Source organism: Papaver somniferum, chromosome 11, assembly GCF_003573695.1.
Source record: "Papaver somniferum cultivar HN1 chromosome 11, ASM357369v1, whole genome shotgun sequence".
NCBI classification, from domain to species: Eukaryota; Viridiplantae; Streptophyta; class Magnoliopsida; order Ranunculales; family Papaveraceae; genus Papaver; species Papaver somniferum.
In genome coordinates, this window is record NC_039368.1 from 37,955,004 (window position 1) to 37,982,755 (window position 27,752).

The following is a 27,752-nucleotide window of genomic DNA, read 5'->3' on the forward strand; positions in this document are numbered from 1 at the left end:
TTAAAGTGTTGTCAACCCTAAAATCCTAAAGCCTAACGATTTTTCATGTGCATGTAGAGATTATGAAAAATCGTTAGGATATATGAGGATGAAGATAACGACCCTAATTATGGTTTTTCATTTTTGGTTTTTCTCTAAATTAGAGTCATTACCGAAACATAGAAACATATAACGATCCTCTGTGAATGACCCCATTTCAAATTTATCGACTCTACGTGAAAAGAAAGCAAAAAACCGTGCCCATTTTAAATGTTAACGACTCCATATGAAAAGAAAGCCAAAAACGATGTCCAAGTAACAAGGGTCATCAAGAAGAGATTTTGCTACAAAGAGCTTAGAAGCTAACGACCCTTCATATGTTTTCCATGTGAAATTAAGGAGTTAACAACCCTTTGTGCCCAGGTAACAAGCTAACGACCCTTTTTTTGCCCAAGTAACAAGCTAACGACCCCAAGTAACAAGCTAGTGACCTTTGTGCCAAAGTAACAAGTTAACGACCCCATTTTAAAAATTAACGAGTCCATGTGAACTTTAAGGGTCGTTAATGCGTAGATCTTTTGGATGACGAACCTTATTAGAGTCGTCAGTGTTCATCATATTACCATGACGATTTTTCATAATCTGAAAAAGTTGCAGGTTTGAGTCGTCAACTGTGGTATCAATTAATTGACGATTTTCTAGAATCATTGGGATATACATCCCTCGACACTGACCACTCTCAAGGGTCGTTAGTTTATTATACTCCCGACCTGACGACCCTCACTCTGAGTAGTTCCATATCGACCATGAATCGACCACTTGGAGCACCATTCAGACAATTTGGAGAGTATAGGAAGTTTACCTGATTTTTTTGAGCTTCGGGTTCTTCATTTTGAGTATTGGTTCCTTCATTTTGAGCAATAGGATCTTCATTTCCACCATTATTCAAGGCTTCCTCTATTAACATATCTTCATCAAACATCCAATCCATATGATTAGTTGAGACAATCTTACCATCAACACAATCATGTATGTTGTTTGAATCTTCACCTACATCATCTCCTCCACTAGAATCACTCATTTCAAAAAACCCTAAATTTTTTCCCCCAAAACTCACCGTCTTCCACAGCACAAAAACCCAATTTTTCTTTTATCAAAATTTAATCCTTAAATCTGATTTTAATCTAACTAAATTAATTAACTTAATTACTAATTACCACTAATAATTTGGACGTAATTAGCCATTTAAAAAAATTAGGGATAAGAAATAATCCTCAATTACTATTTCATGACCTTTTACGTCCTGTAACTAGTTTTGGTGGTTTCAAGCTCTTAAGTTTGCAATGCCCTTGGTGTAAAGTCTAAACCTCTTGAAATGTAGCCTCGATCCAAACTCACCTAGTTGAGTCAAATTACCCCGGTCCCCGGTTATTTGTATCCCGTGTTACAAACAATTGTTGTTATCTGTAAATGTAAAATATCAATTATTATTGGGAGCTAAAGGAGAATATCCTCCATTGTTCTCTTCAAGGTTCCTTTTTTAAGTATTCTGCCGTTGTATTTAGATAATTCCATAACTTTTCTTCCTAACCAGAATTTCCATTTCAAGCGAACAAACAAAGGTATACTCACTCACTCTCTATCTCTGTAACCAGTTTCTATAACCTAAAATCTTTTGTTTATATAGATTATTACGACTACCGGTTGAATTTCTTAGTTCTCTAGTGAAACAAAATGGGGTTTCTGTTTGACATCCTTTCTTGTAGTCCTTTTCCTCTTGGTGAGTTGTTTCAGATTGCGGCAAATTTGAGTTGTTTGGTTAAATTATCGAATCTAATAATGTGAGGACAGTAATGCTAATTTCTGTATACTGTTTTATTTGCTTAGTAAAGCTGACTGTGAGCTTATTTTAGCCCGTATCTAGATAATTAGGGTTTATAATTAGGTAATTTGTGTGCAAGTGCTTTTAGTTTAGAAAGTGAAACAATATGGTATGGTTAATTAGGTTTCAGATTTAACTTCTGTGAGAAGTGTTGTAGTTGAAGAAGTTCAAATAATAATAGTTGCAACTGAACACGACATAATTTGGGTTATCTCATCTTTCACTTTGTAAGTCATTTGTTATGCTCTCGGCAACTCTCTTGTCGAATCAGCCACTTAATTATACACAAAGAAATAAGTCTTTGGGGTTTCTTTTCTTTTTATGAATCTCTACTCTTTTTTTTTTCCTTCTTCTTTTATATAATCCGTAGTGTCAATTTTTGTTGATTCTTTTGGTAGGGTCTGTTCAAAATGAGTTTAAGCATCTCTCTTTACGGGCATTGAAATGGCCATACTTTTTGTTTATACGGTGGACTATTTCATTGTTAGAGGTGCTATATTGAATTAGGTTCTGAATACTTTTTCAGGAGAACAGAATGTCATTGGATGCCCTATTATAATCTGAAGCAACTATAGATTGTATTATCTTATTGTGCTTCTACGATGTGTAGAATCTGCATCTGAATCAGAGGAATCTTATGATTTTTTTACAGGTGTTTACATCTTGAAATAAAGTTAGTATCAGTTCAGAGGTCAGATAAGTGAGCGGCAATATGGCACATTTGCTTTCAACGTGTTTCTATTCAAACCTTTCAAGTGCTGCCACGTCTTGCTCTAAACCATCAACTCGATGTTCAGTAATCTATCCTACTTCTCTTACACTTAGAATTTCTCAATCTCCAATAAAAAAACTCATATCACATAGAGAAAGCCCACCGAGAGGAAGATCTACCAGGCGTAGTAATAATATTATTACAGCAGCACTCCCTGTAAGCCAAGAAGCCAGTACACAACCAAGCAACGGTTCCCACCTTACCTCCAAAGATTCCTTGAAGCGAAAGAGGGTGATGATTATTGGTGGTGATGGTTATTGTGGGTGGGCTACTGCCCTCCATCTGTCCAAAATGGGTTACGAAGTCGCAATTGTTGACAACCTTGTCCGTCGCCTTTTTGACCATCAACTTGGCCTTGCCTCCCTTACCCCCATTGCATCCATTCATGACCGCATCCGTTGTTGGAAGTCTCTCACAGGTAAAGATATTGAGCTGTACATTGGCGACATATGTGATTTTGAATTCCTAACCGAGACCTTCAAATCATTTGAGCCTGATACTGTTGTTCACTTTGGTGAACAACGATCTGCCCCATACTCCATGATTGATCGTTCTAGAGCCGTGTTCACTCAGCATAACAATGTGATTGGAACCCTCAATGTTCTGTTTGCTATCAAGGAATTTAGAGAGGACTGTCATTTGGTGAAGCTTGGAACTATGGGGGAGTATGGAACTCCTAACATTGATATCGAGGAGGGATACATAACTATTACACACAACGGAAGAACAGATACTTTGCCTTATCCTAAGCAAGGAAGCTCATTCTACCACTTAAGTAAGGTCCATGATTCAAATAATATAGCATTTACTTGTAAAGCCTGGGGGATCAGAGCAACTGATTTGAACCAGGGTGTTGTTTATGGGGTGAGGACTGATGAAACTGAGATGCACGAAGTTCTCTGCAACAGATTAGATTATGACGCAGTATTTGGAACGGCATTGAATAGGTTTTGTGTTCAGGCTGCTGTCGGTCACCCGCTTACCGTGTATGGAAAAGGAGGCCAGGTAATTTACAGTAAATCACCCCAATTACAGGATCGGTAGTCCTTTTTGATCTTCACATTGTCGTACTACGTAGTTTTAGAACGGGATTCTAAGAACCCACGTTTTTGGTACATGTCCTGGACAATATTACGCATCTTAAACAGTCAAAAAACTGTTGGAACTCAACATCTAGTGATAGCGCCTTGGAAGATTTCCTTCGCCTCAATATTTTTGCATATAATGAATGAGCCATCTAATATATCATCCCACTTTTCAACTTCTGGGAAAATAGGATAGCAGCCACTAAAATCATGATAACATGATTATGATTTAATACTTCGAACTTATAATTCATTTCTCTTGATGATGGCTAAAACTAAATTTACGATTTTGTACTTTTGGTCTTTGGGTTTTTTTTTCCAAATGATGAGCAGTAGTATAATAATTTGTTGCTCTGCTTACGAGCCATGTAAAATGGGTAGGTGGCTTCTCCCTGGGTGTCTGTGTTTACTTACTTACATTAACTAGTCATCTGTGAATATGTTGAAAGTTTCTCTTTTAGAGTAAGTTATAATTCTTCCCGTGCTTCCTGCATGTTTCTTGGTTTATGCGTTAATTGACCAATTCATTTTCTCTATTTTCTTATAATATGAATAATACCATGTTCATTTGTATTAATTCAAAATTCCTCTTCCAATCCAGACACGTGGTTATCTTGATATAAGGGACACAGTGCAGTGTGTCGAACTTGCGATAGCAAACCCTGCGGAACCAGGTGAGTTCAGGGTTTTCAACCAGTTCACTGAGCAGTTCTCTGTCAACGACCTTGCTGCTCTCGTAACAAAAGCAGGGGAGAAGATTGGGTTGGATGTTTCTACCTTATCAGTGCCAAACCCTCGTGTGGAAGCTGAAGAACATTACTACAATGCCAAGCATACTAAGCTCGTCGAGCTAGGGCTCAAACCACACATCCTTTCTGACTCTCTTCTTGATTCATTGCTCAATTTTGCTGTCCAATACAAGGACCGTGTTGACAGAAAACAGATTATGCCCAGTGTTTCTTGGAAAAAAATAGGAGCTAAACCGAAGACAGTTGCAGCTTAATCATTTATGGGATCTGGTATTTGATATTTGCAATATAGAAGACAAAAGAGGAAAGAATCACAATGGTTAGTTTCATTGGAACCCAGTTGCTCAAATTTAGAGGGTGCTAATGCAGTGTCGAATCTAGGATAGCTACATCAGCATTGTAAAATTATGAACTGAAAATTTCTAGTATCTTCATCTATGGTCTACCAAAATTTTCACCAAGTCTGCTGATAAGATTGTCGAGGGTATTATATAATTAGTCTGTTTCTCTTCTTCTCCTTGTATCCATTTTTCTCTCTTTCTTCATCTTCCATCTTGTTTCATTTATCGGATAGTGAAAATGTTGAGAGAAAGCATTTCGTAGATTTAGATATGTATTCGATGTTGCAAGATTTTGGTACAAAAAATATGATTCATTTATTTATTTTATTCCACCCATTAATTTCTGAAATTGCAAAGGGATTCCGTTTCTTATCCCCATTTTTCCTAGTTCACCATCAGTAGCAGAAGCTCGAAAAACACCTAAGATAGTAACAGATATTGGAAAGAAAGAGTGGTCGGAGAAGGAAAGGCTTTTCTGACCTTTGCTTGTAAAAGCCAGCTTGCAACTATTATCACAATAAAGAGGGGTTGGAAATGGCAAAACTTGGTGGAAAAGGCTTGTAAATACAACCTTAAGTTAACAAATGTGTCATGCTCACCAGCATTTGCAAACTAACTACAATATATTTGCGTCATCGAGATACTTTCTGTAGCAATACATTAATCACAAAAGCACCTATTGGCAAAAAAATAAATAAAAATGCATTGCACCATATTCAATTTCTGGTGAAGCAACACAATTTCACCCATACAAGAAATACTATCTTCCCGTCAGCTGATGTTTCTTGATTTTACACTCCACCATGTATTTGATTAAGAGAGGGATAGTTTGGGAAAAGAACTGACACGTCCTCACATGCCAATGAGTTTCCTGTGCAGATGCTCTCCAATTGAATTCTCATCATGATCGTGATCATGAAATAAGAGTGTCAGAATTCCAACTAAACAGAGTACAGACCCTACAAGAAGCTTGTCGTTACGCTCTACCCAGTGAAACTTTAGCTGGCTAGCGCCATAGAATGACAAAGCTACCAGTGAGGTCATCACGGTTATAGTGCTGCACATTCACATGATACAATTAAAGAACACAATCATATAAACACTTACAGTTGGGGTTACAGCATGACTACTCCATGGTGCAGGTTTTAAAGTAGAGATGATCTTACTCCCTGGGCCCCAATTTAGAATATAGTGATCTATAAACATCCTCACCGAAGATCAGTGTATGTCATAGCTCTTAACACCATCAAAATTTCATTATAAATCAACAGCCATAAAAAGATGGCTTCATTGATGCTGAGGGGGTTATAACTTATAACTGTTGCAAAAAGCTGATATTTGGACAATCACCAGGCAAGGAGAACATCACCGAAAAGCTCTCGGATTATCTCCAGATGTTCCCAGACAAACGAGTGGTATGCTAAAGTAATGAGCAATAACCTCTTCAGATGAATATATAGAAGAGGGAAACAGACAACATTCAATATGTAGGCATGTGAGTCCTATCCAACTTACCAAAAAACACTTTTGAGCAGTTAGTTCTGCAATCAGAACTTTAATTACCAAACTATTATGTAAATAATGAAATATTGAAAATCCTAAATTTGGGCTTACTGATCTCTAAACCTAGAGGCATGGTACTCCTTCATAACAGCCAGTGTCTCCGCAAAGGTTTTATAGTCAGGTGGTCTCAACCAGCGAATTCTACAAGTTCTAGTAGTGGATGAAATAATTTCATTCCTTAGAGCATGTAAACCTAAGTTAGAAATCTGAGATAATTGAGTAGAATTACCTAAATAGCAGCACGATGATGGCGAGTACCATCATGGAGGATGAGTTTCCAACTGCGAGAAATACTGGAAGTGTGGTTGCACAGGGTGACAATGCAGGAACAAGGACAAGACCAGCTACAGCCATTTTCTCCATGGGAGGATTGTGTGAGTGACAGTGTCCACCCTTTCCACGTAAATACAGCAAAATATAACTACTCCCAAGAATAACAAGCAAAAGAGAAGCAAGTTTATGCACTGTGTCTTCACTCGCAATGGTATTCGCCATAGTTATCGCTGTTATACCAAGAAGTGAAGTTGAAAGAACATGCAAAACTGCTCCAAATGCAGCTGCAAAAAGAAAGAATAAAAGACAAAGATCAGTATTTCTAAGCAAATAGTAATATTTTTTTAGCAATCTGAACATGAAATCATTGTCTAAAATATTAAGTTCCAACTTGCAACATCCATGAACAATAACAAATTGAGAAATTTGACAGTCACCAATTCTGAATGCCAAGCCGCAGAAGTTTTTGAAAAAGGTATCCAAAGTGTAAGAAGTAGCCTCAAAACTCGAGAGCAAGAAGAAAAAACTAGGAGTGGAATATGGAGTGACCCTTTTAGACCAAGAAGAATTCCTGCACCCTTTTTTCCATCTACAGACTAGATATCTTGTAGTTTTGACTTGCAAATAAAATTTAAAAATAGTCATAACCCTTGGGTTCCTTTATATGAAAATCATAGACACCACAAACATCGTTGAGTACAAAAAGCGGCTCTTGTTTTTATCATATTCCCATAGGAAAAATGATGCATTTGCTATCTAGCGAATTTGTCCATCGAGATAATCATGGTTGTTAGTTTAACATGCTAAAAGGATATTGCTAAACAAGATGTGACAAACAAGATAGACACAATGCAAGTTAACTTTTAAGAGCATGTTCCAACTTCTCAAATCTTTATCTTTGTGTAAATCTTTATCTTTGTGTAATAAATAGAACCCTAGTTTTCTAAAAGGATCTGCAGAAAACCAGCAAACATAAATGGCATAGAGAGTTAAGAATCCGAAGATGGTGGTGTGGTATGTCTAAGCTAATGATAGGGAAGACAGATCATGGTGCGGCATAGCCATGTTTTCATCTTATATGCTCACGTTAGGATGAAAATAAGCTTCTCAGTACTCATCCATCAACTTTCAATTATGTTAATGTTACTTCTGAATATGCATTGAATTCGAAAGAACCAACCCTAAGAGGTATGAGAAAAGTTGCTAGAAAAAACTCAATTCATTTGCTAGCTTATGCCAGCACTGTATAAGATGACTGCATGAAGAAAAATCTGAAAGAATTAACCATCCGAGCTTAAACGACACTTCTACCATCAACTACACTGTCTAATGGTGCATAATAATTACACAAACATCAGAAAAAGAAACGGTGGCAACTAGCAATATGGCAATACCAAAGGAGTTAATACCGATTTGGGTAACCTAGAAAACTACAATGCATTCAAATCCAAACAACTGTAGCATCTTAAACAATGCAGTACTTTTGCTTCTAATTCTCTATAAATTCCTGTCAAAAATACCAACAAACACGGAACGCAGCAGTAGAGTTACAATTTCTTTAATATTCGCTTCTCAAGATTTAGGACTTAATAACATACACGGTGAATGAAAACTTACTAACGATAAGAGTCCTGGAAAGAGTCCATTTCTGAGCACGACCAACAATGGAGAAAGGCAACCAATGAGTCGGTATGAAGGAGTGAAGAAGAGAAACAGTTGCTACACCACCGATCGTTGATACATCTTTTGCACTGAAACTCTCCATTTCATTTAAATTTAACCCCCTCATGCTTGCTTATTCAGATCTAAGAAACTTTAATTTATCGAAAGGAAATTGGATTTTGTTTCAGGAGTAGACAAAAATTGTACAATCTGTGAAGAAGGTCTGTAAATTTTACCCAATGAGATCGAAAGAGAGGACCAAGAGACAATTCAGCTATAATTGAGGGTTCACTGGTACCCAGTTAGCTGAGACGTGAGAGAGGGACATAATTCCTATCAAGGGTTTTCGGTAGTGTGTAAAATAAAAAATCAACTCTCCACCGTCACCAACGCCATAATACAGAAAAATTATGACGATGGTTGCTATAAGCGGAACAAATTTTGCTAACCAGGGGATTGGATTGGTCATGTACTATTGACCTAAGTCAAAGTGATAGGAAATCAAGGTCCTTCGAACCATCATTTGTATTCAACCTTTCTTTCGCCTTCGAACAAGCTTGAAGGCGAAAGGTTTGCCGCGAGATACTGCCCATATTGTTAATGTTTTCGGTTTCACTTCACCTACAATTTCACCGTTCAGTTTATTTTTGTGGTTGTGCACTAGTAGACCTAGGAATTTTGATACCTCCCGACTAATTACATTAAAGCAATGAGACGATTCTTCAGCCTCACGGTTAAACAAGTTCTCTGTTTCTGGGATGAACTTTCCAAAAAATTCCTCCCAAAAAGTTATCTTCGACGCGACTTCATCCCCATTGATATTATCGTCTGTTTGAAAAATAAAGGCTCTACAAATAGCTAAATCATCTTCTAGAGTGAATCTAGGACCACGAACTCTGGAAGACACTATTGGAGGCATTCTTAAATACGATTTTCGAGTAACTAAGGTATATAGGTGCAGATTGTGTGAACTTGGAGTTGAAATGAAGAGTATTTATAGGGTTTAAAATTCCTAGCAGCCGTTGGATGATGAGAATTTCTAGCCGTTCAGATGTAGTCGTTAGCGATTGATGTTCAGTCGCTGGAGGATTAACATTACCCGCATGCGGGTAAACTCAATCCGCTCGGTCTTCCTTCACCCGCTGGCGAGTTTACTTCGTACGTGCTGTTTTAAATGAAACGCGTGGCTCATATTGGTCTGCACTCAACAAACAAACCAAAGTTGGTTTGAAAACTTGTTTTTCATGTTTGTTGAGTTCATAGTGGGAGCAACTCCTATGGAATGAAGTTTGTTCATTCCATTGGAATTGCCCTTGTAACATCCTGAATTTTTAGCATGGCGCATGCCCAAAGATGAGCCATGGCATGAGATGAAGCTTCATCTCAAGCTCTGTTACGTTTTAAGAGGAACATTATCCTAGAGCCAATATAGCGCCAAGTAAGGTGCATTGCGAAGATATATTGGCCAATGTATAATATCACACCAATAGGGTGCAAGTTGTAAGCTACATTGGCCAAGATCCAATATTGAACCAAAGATGCTTCAGGCCAGTTGGGTGGCGGGCCTAGAAGAAAGTAGTGCCACAATAGCGCATTACGCATGTCATTGACCTATGAACAATATCGCAACAGGCCATAGAACGATGGCCTTGGCATTGTACAACCATCACGGCTGGACATTGGAGTGACCTATGGGACAAATCCGGAAATACAGCCATCACGGCCCTTCACTGGACCTGCCTTAGGAAATGTTCAGCCATCATGGCCTGGCATTAGAATTGGCATGTGGGACAGAACTGAATGTACAACCATCTTGGTTGGTTAATCAGAAATATATAGCAACGACCATGAATAGTAAAAGTGGGACTTGGTGAATGATTTTTCCTCCCCTAATCTAAGTTGTAAAAATATCGTAAAACATATATAGGTAGGGGTGGTTGGTTGCGGGTGAATATACAGACCATGCACCAAGTAATCTTCAAGCTTGGCCGAAAGAGTATAAATGATGCTTAGGCCTCATTTATAGTTGTGTAGCCTTTCCAATGGAGTATAAGATGCTTAGGCATCACTATGCCATGTCACGGAGTAAATATGCATCACTTGGATGTATTTTGACGAAACGACCTATACGGACTAGGCCATTATCACTATTGCTAGGCCACGGCCTTGAAATCGAGTTAACTTTAGTTGCTTGTCCCTTCACGAATGAACTACAGTCAGTGCTTGATCCCCTTAGAGTATGGAAGGGTATGTAGGCATCCGCAATGAGTTGCAGCACTTTGGCCCCTCATATCATCTAAGATCGGTAGTTCGATGCAAGAGATGATTGTGTCCAAACTTGATAAGGCTTAGTTGCATGCCAGAAAATGATTCTCATACGACACGTAGTTGGCATATGCTCCAATTGCAGAATTGGGCATGGCCAAGAAAGTAAGCTAAGCCGGTAAGTGCAGTAGGGAAATGACAATAGGATTGGAGCGGTGATGTAGGACATCTCTGGTTCTCTGCCTTAGTCTACAAGTTATCTTATTTCCTTTTTTAGTATTTCTCTTTATTTAGAACTCTTGTTATTTCAGTTATCTAGTAGCCTATATAATCAGGCATACGATTGTCTTAGGGTTTTCATCTTATTTTATCAATCAATATTATTATCGTTTAAACACGATTTCTTTTATCTCTTTTATCTTTCTTTTTTTATCTCGTGATTAATATCGTCAATTCTCATCCTTTTCGTCTCTTCACATCCCTAGCAATCTTTGTATTGCGTTTTTCTCTTATCGTTCTACATTAGTTGGTACCACAGCCAAAGTTTCTAGATCCTTATATAGAAACCGATCCATAATCGCTTCCACAAACTCAAAACCCTATCCCATATACATAAAAAAAAAAAAAAAAAATTCTTATTCTCATTTCTGATCATGGAAGAAGTACCTGTGAAAGATCTTCTGCAATATAAACTAGAATTATCAACAAGAATTCAAAGATACACCGAGAAAATAATAAGGCTTCGTTCTAAGTTTTATTTTGGCGAAGAAGATAGAAGGGAAATAAAAAAACTTCGTCTTGCCAAAGAAGAGAAAAAGCAAATATTGGAGGAGCTTGAAGAATATATAGGGAAGAAGTTTCAAGAATTTTTGAAAAGGAAGAAGTCTGAAGAATTTCTGAGTATTATCGCTAAAGCTAAACGTGTCAGTAAAGAAGTTCAAGAGAATTCATCGTCATCTAAAGGTGCTGAGAAAGTTTTGGCTACGTCTGTTTGTAACGTAAGTCCTAAAGAATAAGAAGAACATCAGGTTAAACAAGTATCGTCATCAACTCAAGAAGTTTTGTTGTCATTTAAAGGTGCCGAGGTTGTTCTAGCTACATCAGTTGATGAAAATACGAAAACTACATCACAGAAGGACGAAGGGAACATTGTTTCTCAAAAAGAGGATGAAAATCAGCTCAAGGTTTCACATGAGTCACAGGAGTTTATTGATTCATCGTTTACTCAAGAGGATTCTTCTTCAATTGAAAATAATACTGTCATTTATGTTGGACTGGACTGTATGGAGTCAACTTATGAGAAGGACGAATTAAATCATGTTCAAAAGGAAGGAAATCAGGTCAGCGTGGTCTTGCATGATTCGCATGATTTTTCATAGAATGGTAAATCATCGAATCTCAGTTTAGTAGCTTCTGATATACCTGTTTTGTCTAGGGTTGAAAATAATCAAGTTATTAGTCATGAGAAAGCACGAATGATATCTTATGTAAACCCTAACAAGGTTCATCTTGTTGAGTTAACTTCTGAGAAGTCTTTTGTGGTATATCCAACTAGAGCGGTAATTTATAAACCATTGTTTCATACTTCTATCTATAAGTTTGATTACATATCTCAAGAAGACATACCACTGAAAAATTATTCCGGAACGATTCGTGGTCGTATGTTCTCAAAAGCCGGGAGAGTATCGTTGGCACAAGGTTTAGCAAAAGATTTTGTAAGAAGCAACATGCCTTTCAATCAAGACGTTCGTATTTGCATGAATGATACTCGACTGCGACCAGCAAGAAGTATAGGTTGGACAGCTGCACCTCTCTCCCTTTCGGTTTCAAATAGAATTCATTCATCTCTGTTTGAGCCTGCACTTTTAACACAAAGTGATGAATACGATGCTAACACTAAGTTAGATTTTGTGGACTGTAACTGTGAGAATTATGCTCTTCTTTTAGGAAATCTTCCTGAAATTATTGTGCATATACACGATGTTGTTGCTTACTATAATGAAGAATTTTACAAGGAAAAGTCTTGCAATTACACAAATGTACTGGTAGAAGCCAACAAAGTTGGTTGTCGAAAATTGGTGATGGACATGCATTCAGTACTATATTCGGAACCATTTCTTTCATATGCAAGTTTTGAGAAGAACAACATACATAATTATGTTGACAGGAGCCCGCTAACTCACTTATTACACTACAAGTACTGCCACTACAAACAGCTGCTCAGAGTTCTGGAATTTCTCTTTATATAAAAGATCCATATATGGATTTTTCAGCGCTAAAATGTGCAGATAGTAACACAACTTTTGAGCAGAAGGCATATGAACCTGATATTTGGAAGTCTGTTTTATGTGGCTCTGTGAATCAAGAGTTTCCAAACCTTAATTCTGATATGAAAGGAAAAGTTGAAGTCCTTTCTCGGTGAAATTTTTGTTGCTCAAGACAGAATGGTGAGAAATGTTATCTTCGTTATTGGAGTTGCTGCAAAGAATGATGGTAACATGGATATTCCTAACCGTATTCTCCGGCAAATATTACTTGAAGGGACTCCAAAGACGAACTGTAAGGAATATCTACAGCTCACACTGGATGAAATTTTGAAAATAAATGCAGCAGCTAAGTCATATTTGGCTCAAGTCGGGGTCCTATACAGTGTTCATACAGATTGTACTCTTCTGCATTATAAGTACGTAAACAATTATCACGAGAGAGGGAAAGTAATTTCAATGATAACCAAGAAACTAGTTCGGCTTTTCGCAGAGAGAGTCACCAAACATTTTAAACCCATTGAGAGGTTGTTTGGAAACAAGTTTTGATGCATACAGAGGTTTCTAATCAATATGTTGGTAATTTTACGGACCTCTTGAACTTTTCTATCCAATCCGTTAAACAAGTTAGCCCGCTATGCTCTTGAGGGATTAACATTAATTCTATAAGAAGTAATGACGTTGTAATGGATTTATACTCAAAAAGAATTTATGCAGTCAGATATATGGGTACTTCACATTCTTCTCAATATCAACCAGAATGCCATGCAAAACTCAGGGGAATTACCATCTTACCACATCAAAAGTTTGGAAACGTTTCCATGGATGGTGCTCAGCTTCGTATCAAGACTGTCTATTCACAACTTCATAATAAGAATGGTGCCAGGATCGTTATAGGAATATTGGTATTCGGTCTTGACACAAACATAAAACTCAAGTGTGATAAGGTTACTAGGAAATGTGTTCTAGCAGACGATGATGTTGTAAAGAAGAGATTTCCAAGCTTTGTTGGAAGCTATGTAATGCAGATCTGCATGTCGACAACTGTTGTTGTGGATATTTAAGAATGGAGTTTTAGAGATGCTTATGCCGATCACCTGCAGAAAGAATAAGGGATGGATGGAAGAGAATTTGCATTGCAAAGTTCATGTTACTCTCACGATATTTCCCAGTTTCGCAAAATTGAGCAGTACCCTTGGGTACATTATTCTTTAATGAATGGGTTATTGAGTTCTCACGCTACTAGATCGTATAGTTGTCACTTTGAGAGTGCTGATTCACCTAACACCGTGGATAATAATAAACAACAGAATTTGTTCTCCATCATGGGACCTGCTAGTGAACTTCACGTGGAATACGAGAAAATATTTATAGAGTTTGTGAACTCATGTAGTGGGTATACAATTTTTCACCTAGATGGAATACGAGAAGATGCTAAGGACGAATTAATTAAACGTGCTTCCAAAGGTGTCACTTCGAATTTTGGAGAAACATTTTTCTGTGCTCATGTGATTGACTCCATCACTATTATTATTGATATGACATTTTTGTTTGATCGCGCAAAGTCTAAACAAATATCTCATAATGATTCGAGAAGCATTTATGCCTTCCTACTTCGATTTATGATCTCAAGAGTTGTGACATTCTTGTTTGATCGTGGTAAGCTGTTGAACGTTGAATACTCGCTTTTCATGGAAGAAAAGAATTCATGATTTCTATGATGACAACTCGAGGTCGAGTTTTTCTCAAGAAGGGTGGACTGATGTAGGACATCTCTGGTTCTCTGCCTTAGTCTACAAGTTATCTTATTTCCTTTTTTAGTATTTCTCTTTATTTAGAACTCTTGTTATTTTAGTTATCTAGTAGCCTATATAATCAGGCATACGATTGTCTTAGGGTTATCATCTTATTTTTATCAATCAATATTATTATCGCTTAAACACGATTCTTTTTTTCTCTTTCATCATTTTCTTTGATCTCGTTATTAATATCGTCAATTCTCATCCTTTTCGTCTCTTCACATCCCTAGCAATCTCCGTATTGCGTTCTTCTCTTATCGTTCTACATTAATCGGCTTATTCCTTATGCATGGACAATACTTGGAAGCCAGTGATGCATGTAAGGTGCATCGACCATAGTCTTCAAGTCTTTAAACCCTTCGCAGAACAAGAGTAAGTTGGAAAGGTATGGAAGCTAAGTTTGCTGCATCATGCTCCTCGAACATGTTTGCAACAGTAAATGAACGTGCATTTGTCTAGCGTTAAGGCTCGGTAAGAAGTATTATAAAATGACTCACTGGGGGAGTTATGGCCTGCGCGCCCAGGCGCGCCAGGCGTAATTTTCCTGTCCGTCACAGTTGGTATCAGAGCAAGTTCCGAGGTAACTCTAGGGACTGTGCGGAATGGATTCATTAGTGAGTATTCTCCTTCAATAGAAACTTAAAGTTGGAGAGTAGGCCAAATTTTGCATGGAAACGGTTTGTAACTGGTATGCCAGTTACTTAGCGAATCGAGTTGAGTTGTTCTAAGTACTGTGAATTTTCCTGGCCTAAGTGGCACCCCACTTACGAGTGGATATTCGGAAGACCGTTCGGAACGGTAGGCAGACAATAATACTAATCATCCCCACACCCTGGAAACTGTCCAACGGTGTGCATTGTCGGGCCGGCTAGCATCCCACTTACGAGCGGAAACCTGGACGACCGCCAGGGACGGTGGGCAACTGGATCATGTTGCACACAGTACTACAAATTGTTAGCACCAACTTTGTGAACTTTAGGAACTCTCGAGTGTGTAGTACGGAATGCACATTTAGGATACCTTGTTAAGATATCCTTTTGGCACCTGGCCAGTTGTGATTCTCCGTAATGTTGTGGACTCATTTTGGATTCCTGAGTATGCGGTATGGGATGTTTGCTTAGAAGATCCTAATTGATGCTCCATGACAAACTGAAGAAAACTTGTGATTTCTGAGCATCTGGTATGAGCCTTTTGCTCAGGAATCCAAACCGAAGGGTTTGTCCACAATAGTTTTGTTTTGAATTTCTGGGACGAAATTCTTTAAAGAGGTGAATGATATAACACCCCGAATTTTAAGCATGCTGCATGCTCAAAGATGTGCCATGGCATGAGATGAAGCTTCATCTCAAGCTCCATTGCGTGTTAAGAGGAACATTGGCCTAGAGCCAATATTGCGCAAAGTAAGATGCATTGCGAAGATATATTGACAAATGTCCAATAACACACCAAGAGGGTGCAAGTTCTAAGATGTATTGGCAAAGATCCAATGTTGTACCAAAGGTGCTTCATGCCAGTTGGGTGGCGGGCCTAGAACAAGGTAGCGCCATAATGGTGCATTAAGCAGGTCATTGGCTTATGGTCAATGTCGCAACAGGCCAGAGCAGGCTGGCCTTGGTAATGTACAACCACCACGGCTGGATATTGGAGTGTCCTATGGGCCAAAGACGGAAATATATCTTTCACGACCCTTCACTAGACCTGGCTTAGGAAATGTTCAGCCATCATGGTCGGACATTGGAATTGGCCTGTGGGCCAGAACTGAATGTACAACCATCTTGGTCGATTATTCAAAAATATATGGCAACGGCCATGAAAAGTAAAAGTGGGACTTGGTGAATAATTTTTCCTCCCCTAATATAAGTTGTAAAAATGTCTTTAAAATATATATATGGAAGGGTAGTTGGTTGAAGGTATATATGCAGACCATGCACCAAGTAAGCTTCACAACTTATCCAAAAGAGTATAAATGATGCTTAGGCCTTATTTATAGTGGTGTAGCTTTTCCAATCGGACATAGTGATGCCTAATGTCGCGGACAAAATATGCATCACTTGGATGTATTTTCATGGAACGACCTATAATGACTAAGCCACTACCATTGCTGATAGGCCACGGCCTTGGAATCGAGTTGGGTATAATTGCTTTTACCTTCGCGGATGAAATAATGTCAATGCTTGATCCCTTTAGAGCAAAGAAGGGTACATGGGCAGTCGCAATGAGGTGCAGCATTGCTGGTCCAGCACTTTGGCCCCTCATATCATCTAAACTCAATAGTTTGATACAAGAGATGATTGTGTCCAAGCTTGATGAGGTTTAGTTGCATGCCATCAAGGGATGCTCGTGCTTCTTATCAAGCTACACATAGTTGGCATATTCTCGAATTGCATAATTGGGCATAGCCAAGAAAGTAATCTAAATCGGTAAGTGCAGTAGGTAAATGGAAATAGGATTGGAGTTGCCTATGCCTAAGTCCAAGGATTATTCCGTATACCCGGACAATACTAGAAAGCCAGTGATGCATGTAAGGTGCATCATCCATGAAGGCTTTAAACCCTTCGTAGAACAAGGATAAGTTGTAAAGGTGTGAAAGCTAAGTTTGCTGCATCATGCTCCTCGAGCATGTTTGCAACGGCAAATGAACGTGCATTTGTCTAGCGTTAAGGCCCGGTAATTAGCATCATAAAATGGCGCACCGGGGGAGTTATGGCCTGCGCGGCAGGCGTTATTTTTCTGTCCGTCACAGCCCTTACTTACAAAAACTCAATAAAAAAAGTATATGATACTCTCTCCATCCCTAATATATAGGCGAATGAAATATCTTAGATTAAGAAATTGCATGACTTATAAATCTTCATTTTTTTTTGTTGCTATTTTTACTCTTTATCTTATTCTTAATGTAATTTTCCGCGCAACATAAATAAGGGTATTATATCAAGTAGCATCTTGGAATTAAAATTCTGCCTATTTAGTGGGAATCCAATAATCTATCTTTATAATAGGGACGGAGGGAGTAAAAGTTAGTAAGATATTACTTCAAAAATAGGATCAATGATGAGATTATCGTTGGCCTTTAGTCCTCGCTAGTTGCATTCTCTTCATCAAAATGTGAAGTAAATCAAGTTTATTTAAATATATTTGGCATCCTTCCTAAGATCCTTCCAGTTAATATTTTCGCCTAATGCATTTCAATGCCTAAGCGGTCCAGCCTTGTAATGAAATCCTTGTCTAGACACAAATTTCAAAGTTGGAATGCACATAAACTAGGCACTCAGTTCTTTCTGAGGAACAAAATTTGTAATTTTCTGAAAGTAAACACGGCTTTCATACTCGTTTTTTTTTATATATTGCAATATGGGAGTTCTTGATCTATTAATAACCCTCCATGTTAATGGATTTCCAGAAGAAAAAAAATTCCATTATACGGCAGCTACTAAAGATTCTCGTTCTAGCGCAAAAACTTTTGTACTCGCTCCTAATCATATGTCTTTCTACATCATTTGAAAAGAGTCTTCTTAAGTATATTTATGGATTTGCTTAAATTTCTTGGTCTATATGGGGAGATTCTTTGTTCCAATATCCGTTTATCAGTATAATACTTCAGATTAAAAATATAAGTCATATAATGAAGAAAAATGTTGTTCTTTGTTCTTCTTTTAATTAGTATACTTTCTACGACATTGTGAAAATATAAAGTATCCATAAGTTGTGTTTACCTTATTGTTTAAAGATGGCATCCTTTACTAGCATTTACTCTCTCGATATTTGAATCACATATTTCATATACAAGGTGGAAAGAACAATCCTCTTTATCACCTCCTCTTAGCATATTCACAATAATATTAGTGAACTCAACTATATAATATACCTTGTCCCACCACAGATCACTAATAATGCAGTTTTTTATCTGGCTTGCTTCTACCAAAACATCTATATCCCTGTAAGTTTTCCAATGTAAACAAAATTAATACTTCGAAAGCTTATTTTTCCTTTTGAAAATACACCAACATTTGAATAGTAAATACTGCCAAACGAGTTTTTTTTCGTTTCGAACAAATTAAGTTCATAATATTTCAAGAAGATATTCAAAGTTATTGTATGATTAACAATGAATTTTCTATCAACTTTACGTCGCTTTTGTTTCTAAAATTCTCTTGAAGTTCTCATATATTGTAACTATTTCTTCACTACTAGGAGCAGTTAGTTGCTTATTTGGAACGGTCGGCGAAAAAATATTTTTAAATGCTAAGTTAAGTTTATGCAATGTAGTCATATAGTCCTATATATCAGGCATATCATGTATCGGCCTTTGACCAAGACGATACGTGAAATATCGGCGATACAAAAGTATTCCAATTATATCAGTTGCATCGGCCAATGTATTTTACTATAATATAAATAAGAAAGTATATGTTATTTTAAAAAATTAATTGTAATATTAAGAAAAGAAAAATGTGTTGTTTAATTATTTTAATTGTAATATCTATATATGTTTTTTTTTATTCTTTTACCAAATATTCCCCATGTTTAGGAGTATTAAGTTATGAAATAGTTGACTTGACTTTAACTTTGAAGTCAAATTTCTTATTTTGAAATATTAACACCTTGTTTGTTTGCATCTAACTCGAAGTATGGGTCTGAGTCAACACCTGACTCGCATTGAGTCAGCAGTCAAACCGTTTGTTTTCAAAATTTAGTAACCCCTAACTCAACCTCTGAGTCCGATCTAACCTATGACTCAGGCCCTATAAAGGATGGAAATGCCCCTAATTCGATGGCTCGAACCACTGACTCTTGGGATTTTACGGAATTTCCCTTGATTTATTTTATATTCTTTTTCTTTTCCTCGTCTCTTCTGTCGAGTTTCTTCGAGAACATATATGAAAATGAAGGAACCAAACCCTAGATTAATCAGATGATACCTCCTTCGTCCCTCTCTCAACAAGTCTATTAATTTCTCTTACTGATCTCCTTCGTCACTCTCAATTTATCTCTTTTTTTTCAACTGATCTCTCTATTCATTCACTCTCAACTCATCTTTCTTTCAGGTACAATTTCAACATCCATATCTTTTCTGTCATTTTCATATTGGTTTTCTTATGATTTTAGAACATTTTTTTTTCTTCGTATTCTAATTTAAGTATTTGATGGTTGTATGTTAGATTTAGCTGGTGTTCGTGAAAATGCCCAAAGAGAAAACTATTTTATTTGATCATGAAGCTCATATGGATTTTTGTCTCATGTCCTGCATGATCATTGTTGAAAGTCTTAAGATGTGTCTTCAATTTACTTGGGATACTTGTATCATCATTTTTTAGTATTTGGTTTAGTTGATGAATGTTAGCTGAATGGCTATGGTCCTATGGATGTTCTTGTTTCACTTTTTAATAGTTGCATCTTTTATCTGTATCTGAAGTTTCTTTTAGAGTGTTTGTGTTGCGCATTAGTGGGTTATCGAATGGGAGGTACATAATTGGTTTCTTAAGAAGTTAAACCTAGACAGTTTTAGGAGAAAATCATCGGAATGTGTACGAGATACCATAAGGAATATGTTTTTCCATTTGTTTTTTGTTGTGGCTTGAGGTGATTCATATACCCTTTGAAAGAAATTTAATAAGATAGTTGTTACTTTTTTAATTGGGATGTTGTTGCTTGTTATCTCAACAAATCTACCAATTTCTTTCCGATATCCTTCATCTACTAATTTAATAAGAGAATTGTTAGAGAGATCCATTTTTTAGTCAATATCAGTTAGGTTGATACTTTTCACTTAAAAAGAAGTGAAAAATGATTGTTGATATAGTGAAAAATGATCACCGGCACTTTTATATACATATAGCTTGTTACGGTAAGATGTAATGCGGCTTTCTATAAATTTAGAGCACTTTTGTAACCTCATACTTGACGGAGTACTAGTTAAAATTTAGATAAGTAATTAGAAAACCATAAATTTAAACGCAATGAAATTTTTATCTTGCAAATTTCACGAGCATGTGACTTTTATTAATGTATAATAGTTGTGATTGTACGTGTTGTTGCTACATGATAGATGATACACTTCTTCGACTCACTGTGATATATCTCCTGGATCAATTAGAACGGTAGTGTAGCCTCATAATGATCAAACAATATCAACTTCATGTTTTAAAATTTGAGGTGTGAGGTAGGTCTTTGTCATCAAGTTTCTATAGTTGCATGCTTTAAATTGTGCTTTATTTTATTCATTCAACTTATTGTAGTTGAATATCTGTTATTTCCTTTCTCAAAACTTGAAAAAGTTTTATCCAAATCATGATATTATTAAAAAATGTTTGTAACTGTTAAGAGTCTTCATGATGTCTTTCTTGTTTATATGAAACAAGATTTGCCCGATTCTTCGAATTTGGCTTCTAACACTAAAATGGTAAACCTAGCAATTTAGTACTACTATTTTAGGTAGTGAAATGAAGAATGATTAATTGTAAAAAAGAGATGAAATTGTGCAAACAAACATAGCGTGATTTTATAGAAAGTTGGGACCTCTGTTGTATACATGACAATGAATTATTCTTGGTTTACTTTTTCGCTTTAAGATTATAGATAAGTATTGGTAATGCGGCTTTCTATACATGTGTAGGTTTATAGTGATTGGTTTCCAAGGATAACATTCTTAGGGAATTTCGTTCATGCTTTAGTGTTATTTCCCCTTGCAAATGCATTGAAATCTTCTACCGGCATGTCGCAAATAAGTCACGTACTCACAAGAGTGGGTTTGGCGCAGTAAAATAGTAATAATTTATGAGGATTTAAGCTTTTCATTTGTGCGGCCTTTACTTTTTATCGTGAACATGTTTGTTTGAGATTGATTTTCCATTTTAAGCTTTCATCCATAACGAGGACAAGAATGTTAATTTTAAAAAAAAAACAGATACTTTGTTTGCTGAAGATGGAATTCTACGTCTTTAATTTTCCACATATACAAAATCATGCATCTTACTAGATAAAAAGTTTAATTACTTTGTTTACTTTTTAGTACTGTGAGAAATATTGTGTTTCAGAAAATATTTATTCTTGTTAATGCATAATGTACGAGCATTGTTCCCTGTAAAGAATATAATAGAAACACAAGATATCTTCGGCTCCGTTGATTAATGGTTGTGTGTAAAAATGGTTGTGTACTATGTATTTGCTTTATGGATAATATTTTTCTTGAACATTAACATGACTTCATAATATTTTTGGGCAAATAAATATTATCTATGTGATGTTGTGCATTCTCATACACAGGGCTTTATACGTCCGCACCGGAACGTGAAGTATTGGATAGGTGATTACCGAAGAGTACCTCCAACATCAAAAGAAGAGAAGTTCAATCAAGCCCATGCTAAATTTAGAAATGTGACTGGGAGAACATTCAGGGTATTGAAATTAAGACTTTCGGTCTTAAGTAAAATTCCTTCTTACTCCTTTGAGACGCAGAGAAATATCGGCATTGCTTGCATGTCAAAACATAACTTTCAACGTCATAATGCATTGGATGATTGGTTATTCAAATAATATGAGAACGAGGAATTTGAGATGAATGAGACGCAGGTGGGTGAGGAAGAGGAAGCGGAAACAGAAGAAAATGCACCTCGTTTGTTTGGACGACAAGAGCAAATATATATGAGCAATTCACGGGATGACATAACTAGTTTCCTTTAGATTTATTGTTTTGTGATGTCTAATATATTTAATTACATAAAAAAAAAGTTGTTTAGAGTGCAATGGAACAATTGTGATGTTTTAATAGTGGTAAATGCTTATGGTTAAAAATATGCACAAGGGCATTTTCTGTCTAAAAATATTCAGTTAGCTGAGTTAGGTCTGACTCAAAAAACAAACACATTATCTGAGTCAAATCTTAGTGAGTCATATTCAGACGACTCAGGTGATTCAACTGCAAACAAACAAGGTGTGAGTCTATTTGTTACTTTCAAAAGATAAAAGGTAGATATATTACTATTATGAAGAGAACACCCCTTAGGTATTGTAGATGAATAGTACTTGAAGCTGAAGTTTTTGATATTCTGATTTCCCCCTTTGTTTGATATTCCTAAAAGCTTTCCTTAAAATATATTTAGGAAATCTTTCTAATGGGATGTCGTGGTCAGTTTTCTAAGGTGAATAAGATCAAAGGTGCTCAACCACCTTTGTACAAATATGATGGTAAAGGAGTATCACTAGATTACTGTTAATTTTTTTTCTAGATCATTTCTTCCATAAATCTCTAAACATAATTGGTTTCTATTCCGTCAAGATCTTTCTTTGTATAGAATACAAAAATTAGTAAGTAGTGGTAAGAAAAGATGTCTCTATTTCAGATTCCTATTGTAAATCAGTGTCAAAACACATTAAGTTTTTGGTGGAAATCCAAGAGAGTAAGGAGCACGTTTAAAGTTGAATTGCTCGGAGGGTCTATCAGGTATGAACAACATTCCAGTTCAAAGTCGCTAATGTTTGTAGTGGTTTAGTACAATGTGGTACTCAAGCTGGACGAGGTACAAATTTTTTCTATAAGATTGTAGTTTCCTCGTTAACAAAATTCATGTGAGTGTGCGCGTTTACTTTTCCACATTGAAAGTTTCATATTATTTTAATTGTTAAAAATACTTAACATGTTCATACTCATATCAGATAAAAAATTGGTGATGTATTTGGTACCTCTACTTTTCAACTCCTTCCACATTACCCTTAGTTGGTTCACCTTTTGCATCAACATAAACATGGGATAACTTACAACTTATTTGTCCACGTATCTCATTAAATTTCTTCGTGATTAAAACGGGAGATCCGCATTCTTTGGAATTCATATCTCGACCATTCTTCTTTTGTGAATTCAAAGAACACGAGGTACTGATCTGATGGTAACCCAGAGAGTGTACCATATGTAGACGAATCCCTACAAGTATCCCAATCTTAATTTATATTTGTTATATTAGGTCTGACATCTACATGTGTTATAACTCTTCTATTAGTCAATGTGAACACATCCCTAATAATATGCATTTGGATTAATCTGCATGTGTCAAAGAAAGTGTATCGTCAGAGGCGTGATTGAGTGGTAGACCTCTTATTCCTCATGTGTACTTAAGATAAAATTGAAGTTGATAGAGTGGATCCCTTTGGTAAAAAAAACCATTCCTACAAGACAGTGTAGACATGTTACACTTTTTTGATACTCGTTTTTTAGTGATGCAAACAACATTATGACCTCCAATAAGCAAGGTCTGGAAGAATTTATAGCTTGAGAAGCTACCTATGCTATAAAACGCTTATTCATGGTGTTCTCAATTTTTTACCTAGGTGCTGGATGGCTTTGTCGTGTGATGGCCCCATAAGGGATGATGAAGAAGAAAAGTCACGAAAATTATTTGGACAATATACAATTACCCTAGTGGCAATCAATTTGCATTGAAGACGACAAACATACGTTTTCCACTAAATCCCAAAAATATTACATGAAAAAACGATGTCCATACAATCTCGAAATACTCCAATTTATATGACACTCGAAAACTATATTTCTAATATAATTATTAGTTTATGAATTCAACGTATTATTCATATAGCATGTTCATGCACACACACAAAAAAAAAATTAGTGATGTACTTATTCTATCGGCTAGTAAAGTACCTCTCATTATCTTGTATTGATTAGAGCAAGCACTATGGATAGTTAATGCTATGATGAAACACTAAAAAGTAGCAAAATCTTAGCTATAAAAAAACAACCATTGTGGATCACTATGAGATTTAGAGTTTAAAGAGGTTAATGATGGATCCAATATTACTGGTTGTATACCGATTCTTTGTTTAAACCTGATACCCAGTCTACAACATCATATCTTTCTCTATGTAATGCACATTTCTAGCTCGACATAGTATGCCATTTATCAGACGTTAGTAAATTTTGTTGTCATAGTGGTTGTTCTTTTCTACGACATAGAAAAAAAACGCCATAGTGGTTACTCTTAAAAGCGTAAAAAAACATGAGAAAGGAGAACTAGATTATCCCTATCCCTCCCACTTTAGACCACTAGAAGGAACACCTAACGAATCAATTACAAGAAGCATACACAACATTCCATATTTCTGGCTATCCTTTTGGAGTTTTTTTTAAGTTTTGCAATGAGTTTATCAAACAAAATGAAAAATAAAAAATGTTAACCTAGAGCCTGCATAGAACATTGGGACATCTAATAATTTCCCAAGTCATCAAAGAAAGTGTGGTAGTATATTGACTCTTTATCACAAGATTTTTTTTATTATTATTATTTTGATACAGTAAGCGGGGCTAAAGAGTCCCCAACCAAATAAAAAGAACAAAAGACACAAAAGAAAAATCAATAGGCTAACTATAATACCTAATGAAAACTTTTCTAGATTTATCCACGACTAGAATTTCTCTAAACTCATGGGAGAATTTCTCTTCAAAATTTTTCACATAGTTTGAACTAAGATAAATCCTAGTTAGGAAGTCAACAATTATGTTATCATCCTTATAACGGTGACTAATCTTAACAGAACAATACTTTCTCGATAACATTTTAACTCTCCTCCAAATTTGTATAGTGTTCCATGTTGGTTTAGGATCAAAATCTGCAATAACAAATAAGTAGTCATAGAATCAGTGCACAAATGAATACATTGATCTTCAATCTACGGGGTTAACTTCAAATCTAATTCAACTTCCTGCATCTCATGAGCACTGACAGAGATAAAATGGCTTCCACTAACGGCAACAATCAAGTGATCACCTTAAATCACCAAAACCATCACCATTCTCACTATCTGAGCCATTCGTTTTGGTCATAACATCATACACTGCAAGAGCAAGCCAAGAACAGAAGATAAGTTGCTTCATAATAAACTCACAACTTACTCTCAATTTATCCATAAACTGTCGGTTACTATCAGAATCTTCATTTTTTAAATTATGAGCACTAAGCTTTAACCAAACATTTTGCACAATAAGATAACTCACATCCTCCGTAGAAGTATAGTTGGCAGAAAAGATTACGGAGTTTCTCTCCCTCCACAAGTTATATATGAAACTACTAAACAACATCCTCTTGATCATATAAAAAGTTGAGTTGCCTTTAAAATGAGAAACAAACCATTGTATCTCTTCACTAATCTCTCCATATTAACCCATTTTGAGAATTAAACTCTTCCAAATCGGAGTAGCAATCTCACACCATGAAACAAATGAGCTTCATTTTCTACTTCAGTACCATAAAAAATACAAAAAGAGGTATAAATGATAATCCAAGAGACGTAAAGAGCGCGTATGAAGCTGAATTGCTCAGATGATCAATTCGGTCTGAAGTCCGAACTACATCCCAGACCGAAAACTGATAATACTCTAGTGTATGTAGTGGTTTAATACAGTGCGGCGTTCAAGATGGACGAGGTCTTGGGTTTCTCTACGGAATCGTAGTTTCCTCGTTAACAAAATTCTTGTGTGTGTGTACTTTTTTTGTTCCAACCGAAAATCTCATATCATTTTAATTGTGAAAAATACTACATAGGTTCATAGTCCTATATCAGATAATAAATTGGTGATGTACTTGGTAACCACTCTTTTTTCAACTCCTTCCACATTACTCCTATAAGGCCTGATACTTAGTCTCCACCGGCATAGCTCTATGTAATGCACATCGTTAACCCGACATAGTATGTCGTCTATTATATTTTAACCAAATTCACTACTATAGTGGGTTGCTCTTCTCTACGACATCGGAAAAAAACAACTGTGGTGGTTACTCCAGAAAGCATTACATTCTTAGGCCCCTTCCTATGGGTGTGGCAAACCAAAGAGTTTGCCATTTAAGCACCCACTATGGAGGGGGAAAACTGGCCTGGCTAAGTGGAAAATTTGCCACTTATCCAAGCCAGGTCAAGTTTCCACCGAGCGGTCGAGTCTCGACCGCTTGGTCCAGTTTCCACCGTTAGGTGTTTACTGCACCGCTACCGGGTTTTATAAGACCGACCGGTTTAGTTTGCACCGCTGAGTATAATCTGATGCCATAATTCCCCCCCTCCCCCTATAAATATTATATTCCTCTACCATTTTAACTCAAACCTTCTTCTTATTTTCTTAGTTTTTACAATGGCTCAAGACATGTCTATGGCTCAGTTCATAGAAGAGGAACATGCGGCCTAAAATCAAAGAGTTGCACTTCGAGCTAGTGTGGAAAATGAATTTAGAAGAGCAAATAGTTGGAGAGTTTCACAACAACTCAATTTTAGCACGTTCCAAGATGAATGCATCTACAGGAATTATGTTTTCTACACTAATCATCCAATCGTTGATGGCGCATTACCGCTAATTCTGTTTTAGGAACGCGTTTTAATGAAATTTGAAGAAGAAACAACGAACCTCTACAATCGGAATTCATTGGGGTTGGGTACTCAGTTCTCCATAATTTTCGAGAATATTAACAAGTATATTGGTATGATAAGGGAAGAGGCTCCAAAAATGAGAAGTGGTGAAACCCTGGTGGAGATTGATCAAAGATGTCGTGCAAAGAGGCTGCGTGAAAACGAAGAGAAGTTCCGATATGCAAGTTGTTATGAAATATTAAAATTGTTGCCCCAATTTAATCTAGGTTATCAATTCTAAGTTCTTAATTATAACTTATGTAGAAAACTTTAAATGAAGATTATTATTTATCAAACAAAAGTGCAATTACATTAACGATTGAAACAAACCACGAAATAAAAACTAACAAAAACAACTAAGAAAAACTCTCAAACTAACGATTACCACCAAACTAACGATTGCCACTAAATACATAATATCCTAAGCCTGTTGGATCTTGTGAAAACTCATTATTTGGACTCTGAGATGGTGGTTGAGTAGCATCAGGTGAGTCATAACCTTGAAATGGCACCAGAGCCATTGCAGGTGCTTGAAAACGGTGAAATGCTGAACTTGTTGGGGTATAAATCACGGATTGCCTAAATGCATCCAAATTGACGTGTGCACCACCAGGAGTAAGTACAGGACCTTGAGGAATGAAACCAAGAGGAGACTAGAAATCCATCTTCAAGTTTGCTGTTGTTGGCGGTATATGAGTCTCTTCCACCATAGTATC

General features: G+C 36.5%; 2 protein-coding genes across 3 annotated transcripts; one reads left to right on the plus strand and one right to left on the minus strand.

The window, feature by feature from the left end:
• Window positions 1–1,455: 1,455 nt before the first annotated feature.
• LOC113322379 (UDP-sulfoquinovose synthase, chloroplastic-like) lies at window positions 1,456–5,135 on the plus strand. Of its 2 annotated transcripts, none has more exons than XM_026570452.1 (3): window positions 1,456–1,601; window positions 2,514–3,638; window positions 4,320–4,980. In XM_026570452.1, exons 2-3 carry the CDS (start codon window positions 2,574–2,576, stop codon window positions 4,719–4,721), a joined length of 1,467 nt encoding a protein of 488 aa, XP_026426237.1. In that variant the 5' UTR covers window positions 1,456–1,601; window positions 2,514–2,573; the 3' UTR covers window positions 4,722–4,980. The 2 variants fall into 2 exon arrangements, with proteins under 2 accessions (XP_026426237.1, XP_026426238.1); XM_026570453.1 differs by lacking the exon at window positions 1,456–1,601 and adding an exon at window positions 1,650–1,759 and having other exon boundaries at window positions 4,320–5,135.
• A 217-nt stretch (window positions 5,136–5,352) lies between these two features.
• On the minus strand, window positions 5,353–8,683 carry LOC113323887. The gene is made up of 3 exons (XM_026572234.1): window positions 8,262–8,683; window positions 6,601–6,928; window positions 5,353–5,865 (listed from the first exon to the last, which is right to left on the minus strand). Exons 1-3 carry the CDS (start codon window positions 8,431–8,433, stop codon window positions 5,661–5,663), a joined length of 705 nt encoding a protein of 234 aa, XP_026428019.1. The 5' UTR covers window positions 8,434–8,683; the 3' UTR covers window positions 5,353–5,660.
• Between the last annotated feature and the right edge of the window lie 19,069 nt (window positions 8,684–27,752).

Excerpts from the sequence above, each read along its gene's own strand:
- LOC113322379 (XM_026570452.1), top strand. The coding sequence starts at position 2,574 with ATGGCACATTTGCTTTCAACGTGTTTCTATTCAAACCTTTCAAGTGCT. Across the intron at positions 3,639-4,319 it reads TGTATGGAAAAGGAGGCCAG|ACACGTGGTTATCTTGATAT; the intron begins GTAATTTACAGT and ends CTTCCAATCCAG.
- LOC113323887 (XM_026572234.1), bottom strand. The coding sequence starts at position 8,433 with ATGAGGGGGTTAAATTTAAATGAAATGGAGAGTTTCAGTGCAAAAGAT. Across the intron at positions 6,929-8,261 it reads TTCCAGGACTCTTATCGTTA|CTGCATTTGGAGCAGTTTTG; the intron begins GTAAGTTTTCAT and ends TTCTTTTTGCAG. Across the intron at positions 5,866-6,600 it reads ATCATCGTGCTGCTATTTAG|CACTATAACCGTGATGACCT; the intron begins GTAATTCTACTC and ends GTGAATGTGCAG.